Source organism: Miniopterus natalensis, chromosome 6 (genome assembly GCF_054644295.1).
Source record: "Miniopterus natalensis isolate mMinNat1 chromosome 6, mMinNat1.hap1, whole genome shotgun sequence".
Taxonomy (NCBI): domain Eukaryota; kingdom Metazoa; phylum Chordata; class Mammalia; order Chiroptera; family Miniopteridae; genus Miniopterus; species Miniopterus natalensis.
This window is the reverse complement of record NC_142086.1, coordinates 46,232,417-46,253,470: the sequence shown is the minus strand read 5'-3', so window position 1 is coordinate 46,253,470 and position 21,054 is coordinate 46,232,417. Positions and strand designations below refer to the sequence as shown.

The 21,054-nt window shown below is 40.3% G+C and overlaps 1 protein-coding gene across 1 annotated transcript in view; it reads left to right on the top strand.

The window, feature by feature from the left end:
- SLC12A8 (solute carrier family 12 member 8) overlaps nucleotides 1-20,687 on the top strand; it is a 110,769-nt gene extending 90,082 nt beyond the window's left edge. Inside the window, exons 9-13 of the mRNA XM_016200159.2 lie at nucleotides 2,099-2,744; nucleotides 10,310-10,407; nucleotides 10,964-11,081; nucleotides 17,268-17,328; nucleotides 20,509-20,687. Of these exons, the coding sequence (XP_016055645.2) occupies nucleotides 2,099-2,744; nucleotides 10,310-10,407; nucleotides 10,964-11,081; nucleotides 17,268-17,328; nucleotides 20,509-20,671 (1,086 nt within the window). The 3' untranslated portion in view covers nucleotides 20,672-20,687. The remainder of the gene's footprint in view (nucleotides 1-2,098; nucleotides 2,745-10,309; nucleotides 10,408-10,963; nucleotides 11,082-17,267; nucleotides 17,329-20,508) is intronic.
- The last annotated feature ends 367 nt before the right edge of the window (nucleotides 20,688-21,054 follow it).

Here is a 21,054-nt window from a genome sequence, read left to right as displayed (position 1 = left end):
GTAAGCAAAAGTAGGTTTACAGTTGTGAGTACAAGAAACAGTTTATTCTTGTATTATTATTTATTGATTATTGTGTTATTTAATTGTATTACACCTATTAAGCCTAATTTGCCCACCCCTCTATGCTTTACAAATACTTTTTCCTATTCATTGGCTTGTCTTTTCTTTCTTTTTTTGTTTTGTTAACCTCACCTGAGGATATTTTTTCCATTGATTTTTAGAGAGAGTGAAAGGGAGGGCGGGGGGAGAGAGAGAGAAACATCACTGTGAGAGAGACACATTGATTGGTTGCCTCCTGCACGTCCCCTGACCAGGCTGGGGACTGAACCTGCAACGCAGGTAAGTGTCCGTGACTGGGAACCGAACCCACAACTCTTCAGTGCACAGGCCAACACTCTAACCACTGGCCCCCCCCGGCCAGGGCTCATGGCTCGTCTTTTCATTTCTTTATGGTGACTTTTGTTGAACAGAAGTTCACTGTTCACTATTTTGTCTCTTTAAAACCCACCCTGTCAAAGTCCTGGCCTAGACTGCTCACAGTTCCTTCAGCATACCGAAGACCCTTCTTTTAAGTTCTTTTTAGTTTCTGAGGATGCACTTTATTCTTAGTAGTTTTATTGTTAGGATATGCTAAGCAATTATAACTGTACCAAAAAACATAATTCTCAAAAACAATAAAAGTATATTTTTATTTTTTTTAAAGAATTTTACTCTAAAGTTCTAGGGAAGGTATTTCAGTTCAATAGGGGCCTCTAATCCTCGGAGACCCAGGGTGATAATGGCTTGGCCATCTTCATCCTGTGACTTCACGGGTCGCTCTCCATTCCACCCTCAGTAAGGGGCACACACCTGGAGGAGGTTTCCAGCTCAGATCCAGAAGTGGCTTATATGCCTGCCATTCACATTCCAGACTGCTGTTCCCAAAGGAGGGGAGAGCAGTGGTTCGATCCTGTGTGCATCCTGAGGGTTAATTCTTAAAATATTTGCTGATGAGAATGAGAAAATGAGAAGAGGCATCAAGAATTTTCTTGACTGAGCATCTGGAAGGATGGAAGTGCCATTTTCTGAGATGAAAGACTGCAGGAGTAGATTGGAGGGGCAGGAGGTTAGGGGGGCAGCAATTTGATTTTGGAAATCCTGTTAGATATCAACTGGAAATGTTGAGTAGACAGTTGAATATTTAAGTCTGGATCCAGATGAACATTTCAGGCTGGAGATTCAGATTTGAGAGTTGTTTACCTAGGAAGGGACTGTAGATAGACAAGAGAAGGGGTCTCAGGATGGAGCCTGGGCTGCTTTACATGTAGCTTTCAGAGATGTGGAGGAGCAGCGGAGACAGAAGGAGTGGTCAGTGTGGAGGAAGATGAACCAAGAGAAGCGAGGTGAAGAGAGTCTTTCAAAGAGCACTGAGTAACCAGCTGGGTCAAATACAGTTCTTAGGTCAAGGAAGTTGAGGACTGAGAAGTGACTATGTTTTTGGTCGAAGCACCATGTCAGTTTCTGTGATGAGTATCTTCCGTGGAGTAACAGGTTACATGGAGTTAGCCTTTTTTCCACTCCTGTCCTGAAGGTCACCATACCCACTCCCATTAATAACAGATGTATGTAGGCATGTGCATGTGTGTGTTTAGTATCAGAGTACCCTGCCCCAGCCACCAATGATTCTGCTATGTCTTCTAGGGTCTGCCATTCCTCTAGAGTCATTTTCTCCACTATAGTCTGGGAAGAATCAACTTTCATTCTCTTCGATTTCCAAAACTTGTGTTAAAACCCAGTGAAAGACAAAAGGAGAAATACTTGGGAAGTCCAAGTTCTAGGCTAAGGCTCCATATTAATAGTTACTAATACAACTAATACCCATGTTGTGTTAGGAGCCTACTGTGTGTAAGTGTCATGTCGAACATTTTATATGCATTAGCTCTAATTCCACAAAAATTCCATGGGTTGGATATTATTATCCCAAGTTTGTGGATGAACAGTTATTAACACACCAGGAATCACATGGGAGAAATGGCTGAGCCCTTATGAGTTGTGTTTCTTTCACATAATGTGATCTTCTGAAATTTCATTGACCTGTATGTTATTTTTGTTTTTTCAGAAAGGGCCAAATAAAACACCTGTAGCTGCCATCTGCCTGACCAGCTTGGTGACCATGGCCTTTGTCCTTGTGGGTCAGGTGAATGTTCTGGCTCCCATTGTCACCATCAACTTCATGCTGACATACATCACGGTGGATTACTCTTACTTCTCCCTGTCCATGGTTCCCTGCAGCCACCACCAGGTGCCCGAGTCAGTGCACAGGGAGGACATGGAAGCTCTCCTCTGCTCTGAGCACCTGCTGTTGGATAAGGCTCCTAGTTACGGCTCTGAGGGCACTGCCCAAAGCCTCTCTGAGGGCACTCTAATGGAATTCACCAAAGACATGGATCAGCTCCTCCAGCTAACCAGGAAGCTTGAGAGTAGCCAGACCAGGCCAGGAGGGAACAACAAGATCCCAGAGAATCAGAAGGGGAAATGCAAGAAGGCCACTAAGCAAACCCTGCAAGAGAGCTTCCTGTTGGACCTCAAGTCTCCAGCTTCCTTCCCTACGGAAGGCCCTGACAGGTTGCCCACTGCTGTCTGGGAGGAGCGGGAGTCCTACTGGAACCAGCAGAGTACCAAGAGTGCACCGGCTCAGCCTGCAGGAGCATGTGGAAAACAACTTGTCCCTGAGCTGAGTAACCAGCCAAGGCCAAGTGGAGAAGGTGAGTGCTTTGAAATCATAGAGGCGCCTCCTAATTTGGGTGATTTCTGGTTGCCTCAGCTACCCAGTTATTACAATCCTCTTTCTAGTTCTTAGCCAGTTCACCTAACAATCCTTGTTAATTTTATTTTATATTCATTTTTAAAGTTATATTCAAATATCAGCTGAATTTGTAATTCTACTCTGTTTTAGATAGTTGATTTTAGACAGAAATTTCTATCTACTTCTATATGTGGGAGCCATGGCTAATCATTGAATATCAATTTTCTTTCACTCAAAAATCGCCTGAAGTATAAGGTCAACATGAATGAAAACGATTTCTTTTTCCTAGAGAAGTGGAAATGTGTTGTGACAAACTGCCTGGCAAAAGCTCAGTATGTTTTGTCTGTGGAAAATAAATATCCCCAAACAAGCAGGAGGGGATGGAGAAGGAGCTGAAAGGAGCACAGCTTTTCTTTGCTTTCTCAAATATGCAAACACAGAGACAGAGGGCATGAGAAATTCTGAGAGAGAGAACTCATACTTTTTGAGTCTTCCCTATTTGGGGTACTTGACATATGTTATTTCATGTAACAGATTAGATATTAGCATTTTCCGTTTTACCAGTGAAGACCCTGAGGCCCAGCGAGGCCACCAAGGAGTCTCTGAGCCGATCCTTGGCACAGCTGGACGTGACACCCAGGTGGGCCTGCTTTGAAGCCCGGTGCTTCCCGTTGCGTTACCCGGCCCCGTGAGATGGGTACAGACCAGCAGGCGAAGGGGTAGGATGCAGAGAGGCGCAGAAGGAGGTGTCTAAACATAAGCGCCTTACACTCTTCCTACACCTGCTCTTTCTTCTTTACGTCTGCATTGGTGCGAGCTTTTTAATGGTAGGAGCGTTACTAAAATCTAAAAAATAATTTTAGTTTGATTGAAGTAATAAGTGTATAGTTTAATAAGCTGAGTGGAGTTAAAAGTCATGTAATCAAAAATAGTTTCCACTCTTCCATACTACCCCCTTTACCCTTCTCCGCCCCTCCCGAGTCTCACCCCGAGAAAACCCCACTTCCAACCAAAAAGGTGCTGCTTCTGTTAGCCTTAATGTTACTCAATAATATATTCCTATTGCTACTTCTTTGTTTTTAAATACATTTTTATTGATTTTAGAGACAGGAAGGAAGAAGGATAGGGAGATAGAAACATTGGTGAGAGAGAAACATCAATCGGCTGCCTCCTGCACGGCCCCTGCTGGGGATCGAGCCCGCAACCTGGGCATGTGCCCTGGCCAGGTTCACTGGCCGGGCACTGCTGCTTTTTTCAGTCCTCACCCGAGGATATGTTTCTTATTGATATTAGGGAGAAAGAGAGAGAAACATCGATCAGTTGCCTCCCATATGTGCCCCAACCCGGGATCGAACCCTCAACCTAGGTATGTGCCCTGACCAGGAATCAAACCCACAACGTTTTTGGTGCATGGGGTGATGGTCCGACTAACTGAGCAACCTGGCCAGGGCTATTACTACTTCTTAATATGTCAGTTTCAGATAGCATCTTCTGACTTCCCTTTATGGTAAATGAAGATTTAACTCATTTATGCCATTCTGACTTCTCATTCAATGTCCCAGTGTACTTATATCACAGTTTTGACTAACTTAATATCTAGTATTCATATTATCATGATTAAGTAAATATTGCTTAACTCTGAGCCATATACTACACTATGGTTACATTTCCTTTTGTGTCCAACATTTCCTGGGTTTTGATCATCAATTTTTCCCTAAATGCTCTGGCAGATATGTCAAATGCCTCTCAATGTTAGGCCAAATGCCTGAATTCTTTAGAAATCTATCAGATCCATTTGTTTCCCCCCCCCTCTGTCCTATAGCTACTCTACTGTTCTACTCTAGGCTGTCTGTTCTCTAGCCCGCTGCAGGCTATTGTCCTGGAATTCCTCTCTTTATTGCCCTTTTGTGTTGGATCCAGGGAATAAGAGATTTCTTTGGATCCGTGGTACAATAGTAGACTTTTCCCTTTTTACACCCCATTTTTTGCCTACCCAGCACTGAGTGACCTCCCTATGTATGAAGAATTTCCAATGTTATGAGTCTTGGTGGGAGGCAAAGCAAGCCTTTCACACTCAAAACAAAATGTCAGATGTCAGTGTTCCAGCCTTTCCTGCAGCCGGAGTTCAGGCACAAGACCAAGGCTCTGCTAATCAGATAAGCCCTCCTTATACTGGAACCGGAAACCCAAGGAAATGGGGACTTCAGGGAACTCTCTGGAAGCATGATAGTAGCCGCAGGATGACTACACTGCTGGTTCCAGTGTCCAGGCTTTCAGAGTCCATGGCAGGCTGCGGTGTCTAGACCTTGGAGCCTGTGGCAGCGACGTCCCCGTTAGACTGCTCTGACAGATGATTTTGAGGGTTGTCCCTGGCTGCACAGACCTGAACTTGATTCACTAGCCTTCCCAGCTGTTCTCAGAGGGGAGGCTGGGAAACATCTCTCTGGCTGGTCATATTGCGGCTTCACGGGAAACCGTGTAGTTTTTTCCTAAGGAAGACGAGGTGATCGGGTGGCAACAGACTATGCCACAACTGTCCTGTTCTCAATTTCCAGGAGCTCTTGGTTGTAACCTAATTTGTCCTTGCCTCCCCCTTTTTTCATCTGAACATCATCTTATTCTTGTTTTATGGGTGCAATGGTTTATCTTATCTGTCTGATAATACTACTTATGCTCCCTTTAAAGTCTGATTCTTCTTTTACTGTCCTATGTTCTCTAGATTCTTTTCTTTTTGGCTTGGTCTCCTCTCTCTCCCTCTTCCCCACCCCTCTCATTTTAGAGGCTTTACTAACATGTCTGTTGATCTTTTGATTTCTTTTTGCACTTGTAACTGAAGTACTATAAAGCCTACCGGGCAGGGCTTGTCCATCCGGGCACCTCACTGTAAATGATTAGGGAGTGATCTGGCTTCTTCACAGGGACCCCATGTAACTATCTAGAAGGGTTCCTCTGGGGCTCTTAGTGCCCCCATAGAAGAGTCATTTAATCTCTTTCCTGGGGGTCACCCAGATGGCTGCTTGCATTCAGGGAGCAAGGTAAAATAAGGGAGTTGGGGCTCCCCATTATTTAAGGATACAGGCTTTCATCTAATTCCCCAGTTTCTAGCTCCATTCCCCTACTCTTTGCCCTGCCTGCTGTCCTGAGGCTGGGCACTCTCTAGTTTGGTTTCTTTAGAGGAAGTCCCCCTTGGGGAGGGGATCAGGCAAAGAAGGAGTTGTTACCTAGCTGCACGGGCAGGGGACCTGAGTGTCCACCTGTTTCATATACAGTTTTGCGACCAACCCCCTGCACCTTACCACTCCCCGGGGACATGGTACTTCCCGGTCCTGAGCTTCTCTGGAGTCTGCGGGTGGACCGGGCTGCTTCTCACCGGCGCCTCATCTTACCAGCACCCCATCTTACCAGCGCCTCATCTGTAGGCCCCAACACTCATCGTCCTCTGCTCTGCTCAGTCCGTTCCCATTCCTCTGTCCCCGGTTCATCTTCCAAGACTTGTTTTTATCTTTCCTCCCTCATTCTCCTTGTGTTTGTGGATTTATGCCCCATTTCATTTTCTTCCTTCTCCTTGGGTCTCCAGGAGAGATGTATGGTCAGCTTGCCACATTTACTCAATGAAGTGGTTGCTACCCAGTTGCCCAGTCTAGAAATACCATAGCTACTGACCACCCCCCTCCCCCATCCGTGCTGCCTTTGCCTTGGTATAGACCTTCACCGTCTAGCACCAGGCTCTTGTGAAGTCTCCAAACTAGCCTCCTGCCTCCAGATTTCCCCACACCCTGCTTCTCTTTCTCACTGTCCACTGAATGATCTTTTTGAAATAAAACTCTCATCATGTGTCTCTTGGTTAAAAACCTTCACTGGAATCTAATGCCTTCCATCTCACATCCAAGGTCCTTGGTGTGATCCACAAGGTTCTTTACAATCCTGCCCTGCCCTGGGCACGTTTTTCATGACAACCCATGCACTGTATGTGTGGCTACACCCAGACTAGTGCCCTAAGCACGCCGTGTTCTTTATCCCTCCCTGCCTTTGCGTATGCTGTTCTGCCTTCTCAAATTGCTTCACCTCCCCCTTCTCCATCTGGAAAACTCTGACTTTAGGGTTTAAAATTCATCTGCCTTTTCAGACCCATTTTTACGCCCTCTGAGAAGGATTACCTGATCCCCCTGCTGTGCAAACATAACATTTGACTCCTACAGGAAGTATAAATAATTATCACATTGTTTCACACACTCGGATCACATGTGTTTATACGTTTGTCTTCAGGCCCACTCATCCGTCTGTCTTAAGGGAAAGAAATACTAGTTTCATTCCTGTACTTCTAGACTGTGGGCTTCCTTTAGTCATAAACCACGTCTTTCCACCTTGTATTCATCACAGGATCCCACACCGCACACATCACACAACAAACACTCAGTAAAAGCTGGTGTAATTGATGGACATTTGAACAAATATTGTCTGGAAAATTGAAACATTGATCAGTAAAGTAGAATGGAAAGTGCAAACTGTTATAAGAACCTAATCTGTGACAAAACAGATGCCATGAAATAATGAGTCAAATCACTCTTGAATAAATCCTGTTGAGAGCAAATGGACCCCAAAAATTAACTTGGAGCTGTATTTTATGCCTTATGTAACCATGAATTCCTTATTTATAACAGCTGTGCAAGAGAGATTTTTCTGACTCTTAAAAGACATCATCAGAGATAAAAAGGATCTGATTAAATAGAAATAAAAAACATTTGAATAACACAGTGTCGCAGAAGGGAACAATTATTTGGACAAACACAACTGATGAAAGCATACCTTCCAAAAGCATATTATTTTTAAAAATAGGGAGGTCAAAATCCAAATTCTACTAAGCAGAGGTCAGAAGAGATGAATATGCAGTTTACATTAGAAAAATCATTTCCCAGACTCATTTATTGTCCACTCAACAAACCAACTTTTATTGTTAAGTGTCAAATAGTGTTAGTAGCTAAAAATAGGCAGCATTTATTGAGCATGTCCCACGTTCCTGACACTGAGAGAAGCACTTACCACAGATTGTCTCATCTAAGCTCAGCGTTAGGCATTACTATCTTTTTGGATTATTATTATTGATTTTTAGAGAGGAAGGGAGGTGGGGAGAGAAAAACATCTCTGACTAGGAATCGAACTGGCAACCTTTCAGTGCATAGGATGTTGTTCAACCAACTGAGCAACACTGGCCAGTGCTGTTACTATATTTTTACAGAGGCTCAGAGACATTAAACACTTGCTCAGGATATGGATCAGCCAGAACCTGAACTCAGGTCTGTCTCACTTTAGAACCTGTGTTCTTAATCACTATACCATATGTAATATACAAAGTTATGCTGCTTGCTATCAGTATGTTTTATGAACTAGGACATGGGTATTGATCAAATGAACACAAATTCAACCACCTTTTAGATATCATTGCATATCCATTAAGCAGTCTAAAGTTGAAATAAAGATAGTAGTGGGTCTGTGATAATCAGGTCTATGTACACATTGCTGGGAAGCAATGTCAGTGAATTCATTCCTTCTAGATCTGTAGATTAAAGTTTTTCATTAGCCCTGGCCAGTGTGCTAAGTGGTTAGAGCATCAGCCTATGCATGGAAGGGTTGAGGGTTCGATTCCCGGTCAAGGGCACATACCTGGGCTGCAGGTTCATTCTCCGGCACCGATCAGTGCACGTGTGGGAGGCAACCAATCAATGTGTCTCTCTCACATTGATATTTCTCTCTCTCTCGCCCGCCTTCCTCTCTGCCACTCTCTCTAAAAAATCAATGAAAAAACTATCCTTGGGCGAGGATTAACACCAACAACAGCAACAAAACTCATCAACTTTGGGAGGTTTTTAGCCATTATTTCTTCAAATATTTTTTCTGCCTTTTTCTTTCTTTCCTGTCCCTGCCGGAATACCATCACACAGTGGTTGGTATACATGACATTGTTTCCCAGGTCTCTGAGGCTCACTTTCTTTTTCTTTCATCTATTCCTGTCTGTTCTACAGTTTGGATCATTTCTATTGATTTATCTCAGTGATTTTCAACCAGTGTGCCACAAGAATTTTGAAGACATGCAATACCTGACTGTTTAGTCAGGGGCACTAAATTCTTTCCCCTTAGAATGTCGAATAAAAAAATGACAACAGCCAACACAACAATAGCTCTCTGGTGTGAATGAATCAAAATTACACCTGTTTTGTTTGTTTTTTTGTCAGATCAGCAAAAAATGTATTTTTTGGTGTGCCGCAGAATTTTAGTAATCTGTTTATGTGCGCCATGAGATGAAAAAGTTTGAAAATTGCTGACCTGTCTTTAAGTTTCACTGATTCTGTCTCCTGCCATATCAGATTTGCCATTGAACCCATCTGGTAACTTTTTCATTTCAGTTATTGTGCTTTTTAGCTATAGAATTTTCATCTGGTTCTTCTTTATCTCATTTATTCAGATAAAGAAGACTTGGGAAGAATATATTTCTGCTTTAGCCATGTTAAGGTTAGAGGTGCCTGTTAGCCATGTAAGGGGAGATATTGAGAAGAAAACTAGATGTTCAAATTTTCAGCTCCAGGGTCAAAGAGGATGTAAACTTGGATCATCAGTATATGGATAGTATTTAAAGCCACGGCACTTAGATGAGATATCCTAGGAGTGAGTATATGTGGGGAAAACAGAAGACTACTAAGGACTCAGTGAATGTTGGGATACTACAATACTTGGGGGTTAGAAGGAGGAGACTGAGAAGAAGTGGGCAGTGAGACAGGAGAAAAACTGGGAGAGAGGGGGATCCTAGAAAACAAGAGAAGAAAGTGTTTCAATAAGCAGGAAGCGATCACATGTGTCAGATGCTATCTGAAAGGCCAAGTAGGATGAGGTCTGGGAGTTGACCATTGAATTTGAAAAGATCACGTCATTGGCAACTTTAGGAAGAGTAGTTTTAGTGGAATCTTACAATCTTATGAATGGGTTGAGGAAAAAATGGGAGGTAAAGAATGTATAGATAATACTTTTGAAGATTTTGCTGTGAGGAAGACAAAGAAGTAGGGCAGTAACTAGGGGTTGACCAGAAGGTATCTGTTTAGGTGGGGAAAATGGCAATGTAGAGTATTTGTTTTTGATGGGAATGATTCAGTATGGGATGGAAAAATCAATGATGCAAAAGCAAAATCCTTGAGCAGGGCACAAGGGGAAGATGGGCTTTACATAGGAGCCGGGACTATTCATCTAGTGTACAAGGAGGGAAGACAGAAGAAAGGATTCAGATGCAGTTGGATTGGTAGATTGGGTGATGAGAGGATATAAAAGCTCTCCCTTGAGAGGAAAGATAATAAACTTGTTACATCAGAGAGAATGAATTGACTAAGACCACAAGGGAGTTAATGGTTGAACTAAGTAGAAGTTGTCTTTTAGCTGAGTTATAATATTGGAGAAGAGCTCATAAGTATTTACTCATAAAAATAGAAGAAGATTTGGTAACAAATTGGTAACCAAGGATTTGGCTCATTTATTTTTTAGATTTCTTCCTAAAGTCTAGGTTCCAGGAACAAGATATCCAGAGCAGACCTACTTCTTTCTACGCTCGCATATGCAACCCCTGGGTCTCCCTGTTGGGGGTGAGTAGCTTCATTTTGTTCTCAGGTGTCCTTGAGACATAATTCAGGTGGAGACATGTGTGATCTCAGGGTTGGGGCTATGGGGGAGGAAAGAGGAGAGTCTTAACCGGGAGCAATGTGACTTAACTACTTGTTATATTGGAATTTAGGTGAGACCGCATATGGCAAGATTATATTTAGTGCACCACTTATTTAATCAGTGGTTTACTTGTAAAATAATTAATCATCTCTGATAACTTCTGAGTCACCAAATTTCTAGGTATACCAAATTAGCAAAATTTCACTTTGTTTCCTCTAGGAAGGAGTAGGATAAGGAGCTAGGATAGAATATCTATTTATTGACAGTTTTGATTAGAGGGTACTTTCATAGGGTATCTTCTCAAATATCTGCTTAAGTGAAGTTTTATGAATTATGAATGAACTTCAATTAAGCAAACTTTTATAGTGATCAGAGGTTGTTGAGAGGGACTATTGTTTCTTAAGACCTTAGCCTTGTGGTTTGCCTACCATGTGATAAACCATTAGGTGACTTGACTTTCCTACTCTGTTTCCACAGGCTGTTGGATCCCTTCTCATCATGTTTGTGATCCAGTGGGTCTACACCTTGATTAACATGTGTGTTGCTGCCATTGTGTATTTCTACATTGGTCAGGCCAGTCCAGGGCTTCACCTGGGTAAGCAGCAGAGCTATTTTGCCACCACCTCCCTCCTTCTCTTTTAGCATCCATTGAAGAAATGTGTTTTGAGCACCTATTAAATGCCAACACTAACTTAGAGATGAATCCCATTTTCAAGTAGCTTATAGTCTAGGAGTAAAAATATTACATGCACATAAATGATAACAAATAAAAGATAACTTGTGAGATTTACAAGACATGGAGAAGTAAAATGGATGACAACAGTAGCATAAGGGCCAGAAGGGAAGAAATGGAAATACAGTGTTTTAAGTTTCTGATACTATACATAAAGTACTATAATATCACTTAGAGATAGACTGTGATAAATTAAAAATGTGTACTATAAAATCTAAAGCAACCATTAAAAATAAAGAGTTATAACTAGTAAGCCAGTAAAGGAATTAAAATTGAATTTTAAAATGTTCAAATTAAAATTAAGTAGAAAAGGGGAAAAGACAATAAAGATCATATGGGACAAACACAAGGCAAATAACATAGCAGTTTATATAAACCCAGCCATATCAATAATCACACTAAAAGTAAATGGTCTAAACACTCTCAATAAAGTGGTCGAGACACTGAGCTTGTCAGATTGAAGAAAAAAGCATGATACAACCATATGCTACCTACAAGAAACCTACTTTAAATATAAAGACACAAAGTAAGTTAAAAGGAAAGGGATGGGAAAAGATATGATAACATGAATCAAAAAACAAGGCTGGAGTGACTATATTAATATCAGGCAAAGTAGATTTTAGAGAAAAGAATATCACCGGGGATAAAAGGACTAGTTCATAAAGGAAAAAATTCCTTAAGAGGACATACTAAGCCTTAACCTTTATGCACTTAAAAACAGAGCTTTGAAACATATGAAGCAAAACCTGATATAACTATAACAAGAAATAAAAAAGTTCATAATTATAGTCAGAGATTTCAACACCTCTCTCCCAATAAAGATAAAACAAAGAGGCGTAAAATTAGTAAGACTTTAGAAAACTTGAATAATATTATGTACAAACCTGGACAAACTAAGATTTATAGAACATTCCACCTAACAACAGAAGAATATATGCTCTTTTAAGGATAAATGAAATATTTACCAGGAAAGGAAATTTTTTAGGACATAAAAAGTCTCAATATATTTAAAGGTATTCAAGTCAATTCAAGAACGAAGTGTGTTCTCTGACCAAAGGGAAAGTAAATTAGAAATATATACCAGAAAGATATCTGGAAAATCCCCAAATATTTAGAAACTAAATAACACTAAATAACACTAAATAACTAAGAACACTAAACAATGCTAAATCAACTAAAGAAACTAAATAACTCATGGTTCAAAGAAGAAATAAGTAAAATTACTAAGTATTTCAAACTGAATGAAAGTGAAAATATAACATCAAAATTATGGGATGCAGCTAATTCAGTACTTGGAAGGAAGATTATAGCATCAAATGTGTTTATTAGAAAAGAAGAAAGTTCTCAAATCAATGACCCACCCTTACAACTTAAGAAACTAGAGAAAGAAGAACAAATTAAACTTAAATAAGAGAAAGAAACAATGAAGATAAAAGCAGAAATATATAAAACAAAAAAATGTAGAGAATTCCAATGAAACAAGAAGCTGGTTATATGAGATCAATAAAATTGACAAACCTTTAGCCAGAGTGATCATAATATAAGGAGAGGAGGTAAAAATGACCAATATCAGGAGTGAGGGAGATGATATTACTAGAGAGTCTACAGATATTAAAAGGAAAATAATGAAATATCTTAACAGCTTTATGTCAATAAATATGACAGCTTAGATGGATTGGAAAAATTTCTTGAAATATACAAACTATCAAAGCTTACTCTAGAAGAAAGATATGCATATTTAAGTCAAGTAAAGAAATTAAACTTGTCATTAAAACCTTCCCACAAAGAAAAGTCTAGGCCCAGATGGCTTCACTAATGAAATCTACTAAACATTTAAGGAAGAAAGGATATAAATTCTATACAAACTCTTTGGAAAACTACACACCAATGTCCCTCATGAACATAGATACAAGAATTTATGACAAAGTTTTACCAAGTTGAATAAAAAATATAAAAAGGATTAATACATCATAACCAAGTAGGTTTATTCCAGGAATTCAAGGTTGGTTTACTTTCTGAATTATGCAATGTAACTTACCATATTTACAGACTAGAAGAGGAAAACTGAAAGATTGCTGAGAAGAAATTAATGAGGAAATTTAAAAAAACAAATGAAGAGATATACTATGTTCATGAATTGGAAGATTCAATATTTTAAGATGTTAATTCTCCCCAAATTGTTCTATAGATTTGACACAATCCCAATCAAAATCTCTGCTTCCTTGTTTGTGGAAGTTGGCAAGCAGACTCTAAAATATGTACATGGGCCCCGGCTGGTGTGGCTCAGTTGGCTGGAGCATCTTTGCATGTACCAGAAGGTTGTGGGTTGATCCTCAGTCAGGATGTGTGCAAGAGGCAACCAATTAATGTTACTCTCACATTGATCTCTCTTTCTTTCTCTCCCTCTCCCTCCTCCTTCTCTAAATATCAGTTAAAAATAAATAAATAAATAAATAAATAAATAAATAAATAAATAAATAAATAAATAAATAAATAAATATTTATATGGAAACTCAAAAGACCTAGACTGGCCCAACCAACTTTGTAAAAGAACAAAATTGGAGGACTTACACTACCTGATTTCAAGACTGGTTATAAAGCTGAAGTAATCAAGACAGCTTGGTATTGAAATCAAGGTACACAAATAAGTCAGTGGACAGAATAGAGTCCAGAAGTTAACCGATACCTATATGGTCAGTTGATATTCAAAAAAGGTGCAAAGGCAATTCAGTGGAGGAAAAGATAGTCTTTTCAGCAAATGATGTGGGAACAATTGGAAATCTATATGCAAATGGTAAACTTTAATCCACTTATCATACAATGTAAAAGTAGTTCAAAATGGATCCTCAAACTTAATGTAAAAACCTAAAACTATAAAATTTCTAAAAGAAAGCATAAGGAAAAATTGTGACTGTGAATGAGGCAAAGATTTCTTAGATATAACACCAAATGCAGGAAAAAAGTTAATAAACTATACATCAAATTAGGGACTCTGATCTTCCAAAGATAAAGGAATGCAAAGGCAAGTCGTAGACTGTGAAATAATATTAGCAAATCATACATCTGAAAAAGGACTTGTATCTAGAATATATAAAAACTTTCCAAACTCAATAAGAAGAAAACAAACAAAAAGATTTAAAAAGGGGGCAAAATTTTTAAATAGATTTTACCAAAGAACATATATGGATAGCAAATAAACACATGAAAAGATGCTCAGCATGATTAGTCGTTAGGAAATGCAAATTCAAACCACAATGTAATACTACTACATACCTGTTAGAGGATTAAAATAAAAAATACTGATCTTGTCAAGTGTTGGCAAGGATGTGGAGCAACTAGGACTATCATATACTGCTGGTGGGAAATAAAATAATACAATCACTTTATAAAACACGTTAGCAGGTTATTAAAAGTTAAACATATACCTGCCATATGAACTAGCCAATGTACTCCTATGTATTCACCTAAGAGGATTGAAAGCATACAAAAACACCTACATGAATATTTACAGCTGCTTAATTTGTAGTAGCCCAAAGTTGGAAACAAAACAGATGTTCATCAACAGATGACTATAAATAAATTTTAGTATAGCCATACAATGGAATACTGGGTAATAAAAGGAACATGCAATAACATGAATGAGTCTCATATAATTATGCTGAGTGAAAGAAACCAGGCAAAAAGAGCATATAGTGTATTATTTTATATGGAAAATGCAAACTTATAATGAAAGCAGATCGGTGGTTGCCTTTGGATGGGGGTGGGGTAAGGAGGGAAAGCATGGGAGGAAGTTCTTATGAGTGGCTTGAGGACACTTTTGCAGATGGTGGATATGTTCATGATCTTGCTTGTGGTGATGGTTTCACAGTGTAATGCATGTGTCAACACTTACTAAATGGTACGCTTTAAATGCATGTCGTTTTTTCCAAAAAATGTTCCCCAGGGCTGTTTTCATCAGATATGTTGAGACACACAAACACAGAAATGATTGTCATGGAGGAAGAAGTTTATACTCACAGGTCCCTAGAAACAGGAGGCACGGCCTGCATGCCATGCAGGATTATGTGGGGGAAGAACTAGGACTGGTCATAGACTGTGAAATAATATTAGCAGATCATGTATTTAGAACCTTTATTAGGGTTTTATTGGTAAGGGATGAGGCAGGTAGGTAGCTGAGTAAGTTTATAGTTTGATAGTTTGGATAACTTCAGTGGGCTCTGGGTTATAGGGATGGTCTCTAGTTGTGTGGTACCCAGCCCTAGCATGACTTAGGGCAGGGGCATATTGGCTTGGTGTGTGAGAATTTGATAAAGGAAGTGGTTGGAGGTGTGGGCTCTCATTTTGTTGGTTGCTCACAGGGGAGTTTTTTGCTATCTCTAGGAATTAGCACCTTTAAGATCAAGGCCCCAAATGCCAGAGCATCAAGAATATAAAAAGTAAGCAATTATAATCAATACTCTGTGGGAATGTCAGTTATTTCTCAATAATACAGCTGTTCAAAAAATTCATTTGAGAGCCCCTTTATAGCAAAATTCTATGATTCCCCAGTTTAAAATAAAGCAATTAGTTTTAAGCCCTAACTGAATCAGATGAACCATAACAGTCTAGGCAAACTGAAGAAAAAAATTCTCCAGAATTAGAATAATTTGATGTATATTTTTGAAAGAAATGTACTTTGTACACTTAAAATCACATGTACATTAAGAATAATGCTTTAGAGGACTTCCAGGAAGGATGGCAGAGTAGAAGGGGGAGCCGTAAATCCCAGAATGAAGATATGCCCTAAGGCCCTCAGGGGTGACCTGTGATAAAAATCCAGGCCTCTCAGTTCAGGATCCTTCAAAAGCCCCCTCTTCTGTGAGGCCTCCCTGTGACGCTTACGTTTTTGTGTCAACTTAACTGGACCACGGGTGCCCTGATTAAACATTATTTGTGGGTGTGTCTGTGAGGGTGTTTTTAAAAAATAATAACAATGCTTTAGAAAAGTCAAGCTAAGAAGAGGTCCTTATATCAGCTAATTTAAGAGATAGAATATATTTTAATTAACACAGTGATGACATCAGTATTTGCTTCTAAATTTCTTACGAGTTAGTTTGATCTTAAGAAATTAAAATATTTCCCAGAAATCTATTCACAGGAAAGTATGAAATCAAATTTCAGGCCAGTCTCCATCTAAAATTTAGATAACTTAGAATCCAAATGATCACAAATAAGTAAGGTCAGTTGATAAAAATGTTTATGTTTATTTTCTTCCCCCCGACAACATCAGAATATGTTAGGAACTTTCTATCTGCAATTGCAGATATTAATGCAAATATATATAATTTGGAAGAGTGTTTTATAAAATGACATTTGATTTGATTTCTTCAAGTTATATATAATTTGTTACATGAGATTTTAAAAAATCCTCACCAAAGGAGGGATGAGGGTTTTTTTGTTTGTGTTTTTAAAGTTGATTAGCCCTGTTCTAGTCAGCGTGAGTGATGTCAGGATGTTTGGTCAGTATCAACAACAACCTCACTTCGAGCTTCAGCTCTAATATTTCTACATGGTGAGCTGTCTGATTCACTTAGTGCCTGTGGAAAACTTCCTGAGTGCCAGTCCCTGTGGGTGTTGAGCTGTGAGTGTTACAATATGAAAAAGCTGTGCTTCCTATCCTCAAAGGGCATTTGGTCTAGTAGGGGACTTTATAGCACATATTTAACACATAGTTTGAATCTACGAAAATAATGTTATCAAAATTTTTTCAGTTCCTAGGACTGAAGTTAGCAAGTGGTCTGCTTTTTTCTCTGTAGCACTGTATTCAGTTTCCTTCTCAGGATTTTGGAATTTAGAAATAAAATTTTGGAAACTACATATGGGTCTGAAGTCCTTAGCAGGCGGCTGTCAGGGAATATTACAATGAATATTGTTTGGTTAGACCGGAAATGGGGAAAAAAATGTACCAATCTTACGTGTGTGTCAGGAGATGTATCCGCTATTAAAACTGGGATTCTAGGTGCATACCTGGAGCCTTCGTCCACATTCATGTTTATGTCTTCCCTGTAGGATCAGCCTCCAACTTCAGCTTTTTCAGATGGATGAAGTCTCTTCTGATCCCCTCCTGCAGGTCAGTGCTAAACTGGGGCCAGGACCAGGGCAGATGAGTGTCCTGTGGCCTGGGAGGTGCTAAGCATGCCCCATTCCTAGCTGGGCTTGGGTGAATTGTAGTGTGGGAACCTGACAATTGAGAACCTTGAAGAGACTCAGATTCTGCTTCTCACTGCCCTCCCCCACTGAGCCCCCCAGCCTCAGCTCATCAGAAGCTTCCTCTTGCTCATGTCCTCCCACCTTCTTATCCTTAGGAGTAATAAACAGGGACATTATTTAGAATCTGATTGCTGGGTCCTAAGTCAAGAGAGCTACTCTCGGTGAGTTCACAGTCTAAGACACACGAGCATCAATGCATCATCACACAGAAGATTAAGCCCAAAGGCCTTCTGTTCTTCCATCTCAAGTCAGAGGTCCTTGGTGTGACTTTGTTGGTGAGAGTGCAGAAGCCAAGTACAGAAGTAGATAGAACAGAGATCCTGGAGGATTTCTGTGGCATGTTCAGATACACAGGGAAAGGGAAGAACAGGCTGTCCTGAGAAAGAGGAGAAGGCCTTATAGAGAAGGTAAGGTTTCCTGAGTGCCCTAATCTCTTTCCTCTTCCTCCGCCCTTCTGGAGACCATGCTACCTCACCTTTGAAGGCCTCAGGAGCCAACGCTACAGGCTGGGAAAATCCAGGAGGAGCCCAACCAAATGTTTATTTGTTTTCATTTTGTTGGTTTGTTTTTGAAAACCTAGATGTCTGGGTTGCACTTGCCAATATTTCCACCTTCCATTACCCAGACATTGCTGATGGATTATGGAACCCTTCCCCTTTGATCCCAGACATAGTTCGGAATCCTTTCCTCCATTTTTTTATTTGATACAATACATATAACATAAAATGTATCATCATACCATTTTTAAGTGTACGGTTCAGTGTACTAAGTACATTCATATTGCGGTGCAGCCATCACCATGCATCTCCAGAACTCTTCGTCTTACAAAAACAGAAACACTATATCTAGTGAACAGTAAGCTCCCCTTCCTCCCTTCTAAGAAACCTTTTAAAGACAAGTCTTTATAAGTACTACCTATTGGTTCAAGATTGCACAAGAAATGAAACCTTGGTGCTAGAGCCTGGGGTAATGAAGACAAAGGAGGAGAGACTATGGAAACCGACAGAGAAAATGCTGGGAGGGAAGGTGGTGGTGTAGGGTCATCCCTGCCATCTGCTTGGAATCTGGGCTAACATGCTGTGTGGAGCTATAGGAGGGGTGGGGCCAGCTCTCCACCTCTCTTCCAGTCTGAGACACCAGGCTGGTGACTCAGGTCACAATACTCCCGAATTGACCTCTTTTCCCTGTCACCTAGCCCTGAGGAAAAGTAGACTTTCAGTGGAAATAGCTTCTGTGTAGAGGCTGCCTGCAGATCTGGAGCTGGAGGTGATGAGTGGTTAAGAGCATTTGGCCCTATCTTATTTACAGGAATATTTTTAGGCATTTGCAGTTTTAAAGCTTGCACATGGCCATGGGAGGCCACTACTCCTTATGTTGCACTCTGAATTCCTAGAATTTCACCCCTGAGGTCACTGTGGTGCTATGTAGAAAGAAGAATATGTTAGGAGGGGATTACTCTTAGAAAAGGGCAATACTTTGGCTGGAATGGAAAGCAGTCCACACTATTCATAGCTCTGTGGGCTTGTGAGGTGGGTGATGGAGGCTTCAGCTAAGTCTCAACTTCACACTTGCTGACCTCACCATGGCTACTAAGCAATGTTTTGTGATGACTATAAGTAGAAATTGGTAACTGTGTTTTCTATTTTGCAGTTTTGAGGGCGTTGTCTTTTTTTACAATTACATACCCAGATGCTTTTCAAAATCAAAGAAGAGTAATATAGTGGAGGTGTTTGGGCAAAGGAATTTGGCTGTGTTGCTTCCTCTGTTACACCTACAATTCCCAGAATTATGTAAAATTTAGCCTGACTTTGAGAAGGCTTTCTTTCCTGATGTCCTGGAAACTGCCTACATAAGGATTCTTAGACCATTGTAGATTAGAAAGTGAAGTATATTATTTACCAGAACTCAGAAGAATGCAGTAGTTTCACCTTAAAAAAAAAAAAAAGCATTAATGAAAAAAAATTCATTGGCAAAAACATTTATATGTTCATTAGTATGGTATTTTTGTCACTTCTCGACCTTACTTCTTGAGGGTTCATCCTTTATAGCAGTTAATTCATTTCTCAGAAAACCACACCCTGTCTAATTCAGATATGTTCTCATCAGGGGCTGCAAAGCCTTCATCATGTGATCTGAATTTCTGTAACGCACTTTTTGCCAGAGTCAGTTGAAGCTTTCTGCTTAAGTTCTAAAGATTTAAACATTAGATTTCTACCTTTTAAAATTTTTTTACATCTATCAAATACATTCCTCATTTAAACAATTAAACATTACTACTTGTAAAGTAGATGATCCTTTTTGAGTATAATTTCTAAGAGGCAAGTCATGTCTAAGGTATGACAAAGGCTTTGGCACAAGGAGGTGGAGAGGTTTTCCTGAGGCCACTGGGCTGATTAGCGGCAGAGCCATGACTGTATCCATCTTCTGTACATACCTGATGCCGGTCTGATCTTTCCTTTCTCCTTTCTGCCTCTGGCACTTTCCTTCTGTATCCCAGTTTATTACAACTCCAACTGTGTGTAGACACATCAGTGACAGTGGATCCATACTGGGACTTGTTCTTTCATTTCAGGCCAACTTGGTGTCCAAGCCTTTGTAGTTGATCTTGGAGCTGCTGCTATGTCAACCTTAGCTCTGGAAATCATTCCTCACTCAACTTTCTTTCCCATGAACCAAAGAAAAGGTTTTTCTTTCTACTCCTCTCAGTTTTTCAGCCTCTCCATTCCATTATTTCATTTGACTAAAAAGCTAAGAAATGGTATAGAGCCCCCACATGACACTGTTTGGATGGTTATTTTGTACAATTTTATATGTTTCTGCTAAAGAAGGTTAAATATCCCTTCTTTCCTTATATTATTTGATACTTATTTCTCAAACTGTTGTACATGTAGCTTTCAACAGTTATGTTTTTTAAATATGTGCTCAAAATAAGCACAATGGTGTTTTTGCAAATAATTTTTCCATCCCACGGAAGATTTATCTTCACTGTTTAGGTCTTGGTCTTCCCTTCTGACCATCCTTTGTGTTTCTCTCACCAAAGGAGCTTGCGATCCGCACAAGAGCAGATAATTTTGGCACCGTCCCTGGCTAGGGTTGACATGGAGATGACTCAGCTCACCCAGGAGAATGCAGACTTCGCCACTCGGGATCGCTACCACCACTCCTCCCTTGTGAGCCGAGAGCAGCTGATGCCTCAGTACTAGGGAACCGGGCGCTCACCCTGGGCGGCCCAGGGCCCTCCTCTCTCGGAGCTGTCTAGTGCTCAGGGGACTCGAATCCCAGAGCCTTGGTGGAGCTGGTTCTCCTCAATGAGAAACTCAAAGACCTGTCCTCCACTGCCGTTCTGGACAATGAACACCTGTATTCTGGTCTGGAGCACCACGTCCCGCCAGGGCAACCACGGAATGGCGGGCGGTGGCTCTGAAACAGGCTCCCGGTCTGAAGAGCTCCGCACGGACACCAAGGCCTGCAGGTGTGGAGAACCAGACCAGGCTGCTTGTTCCCAGGGCCACAATAAATGGTTGTTGAATTTTTTATTTTATTATTTATTTGTTGAATAAATAATGCACCCACATGGCTCCAAACC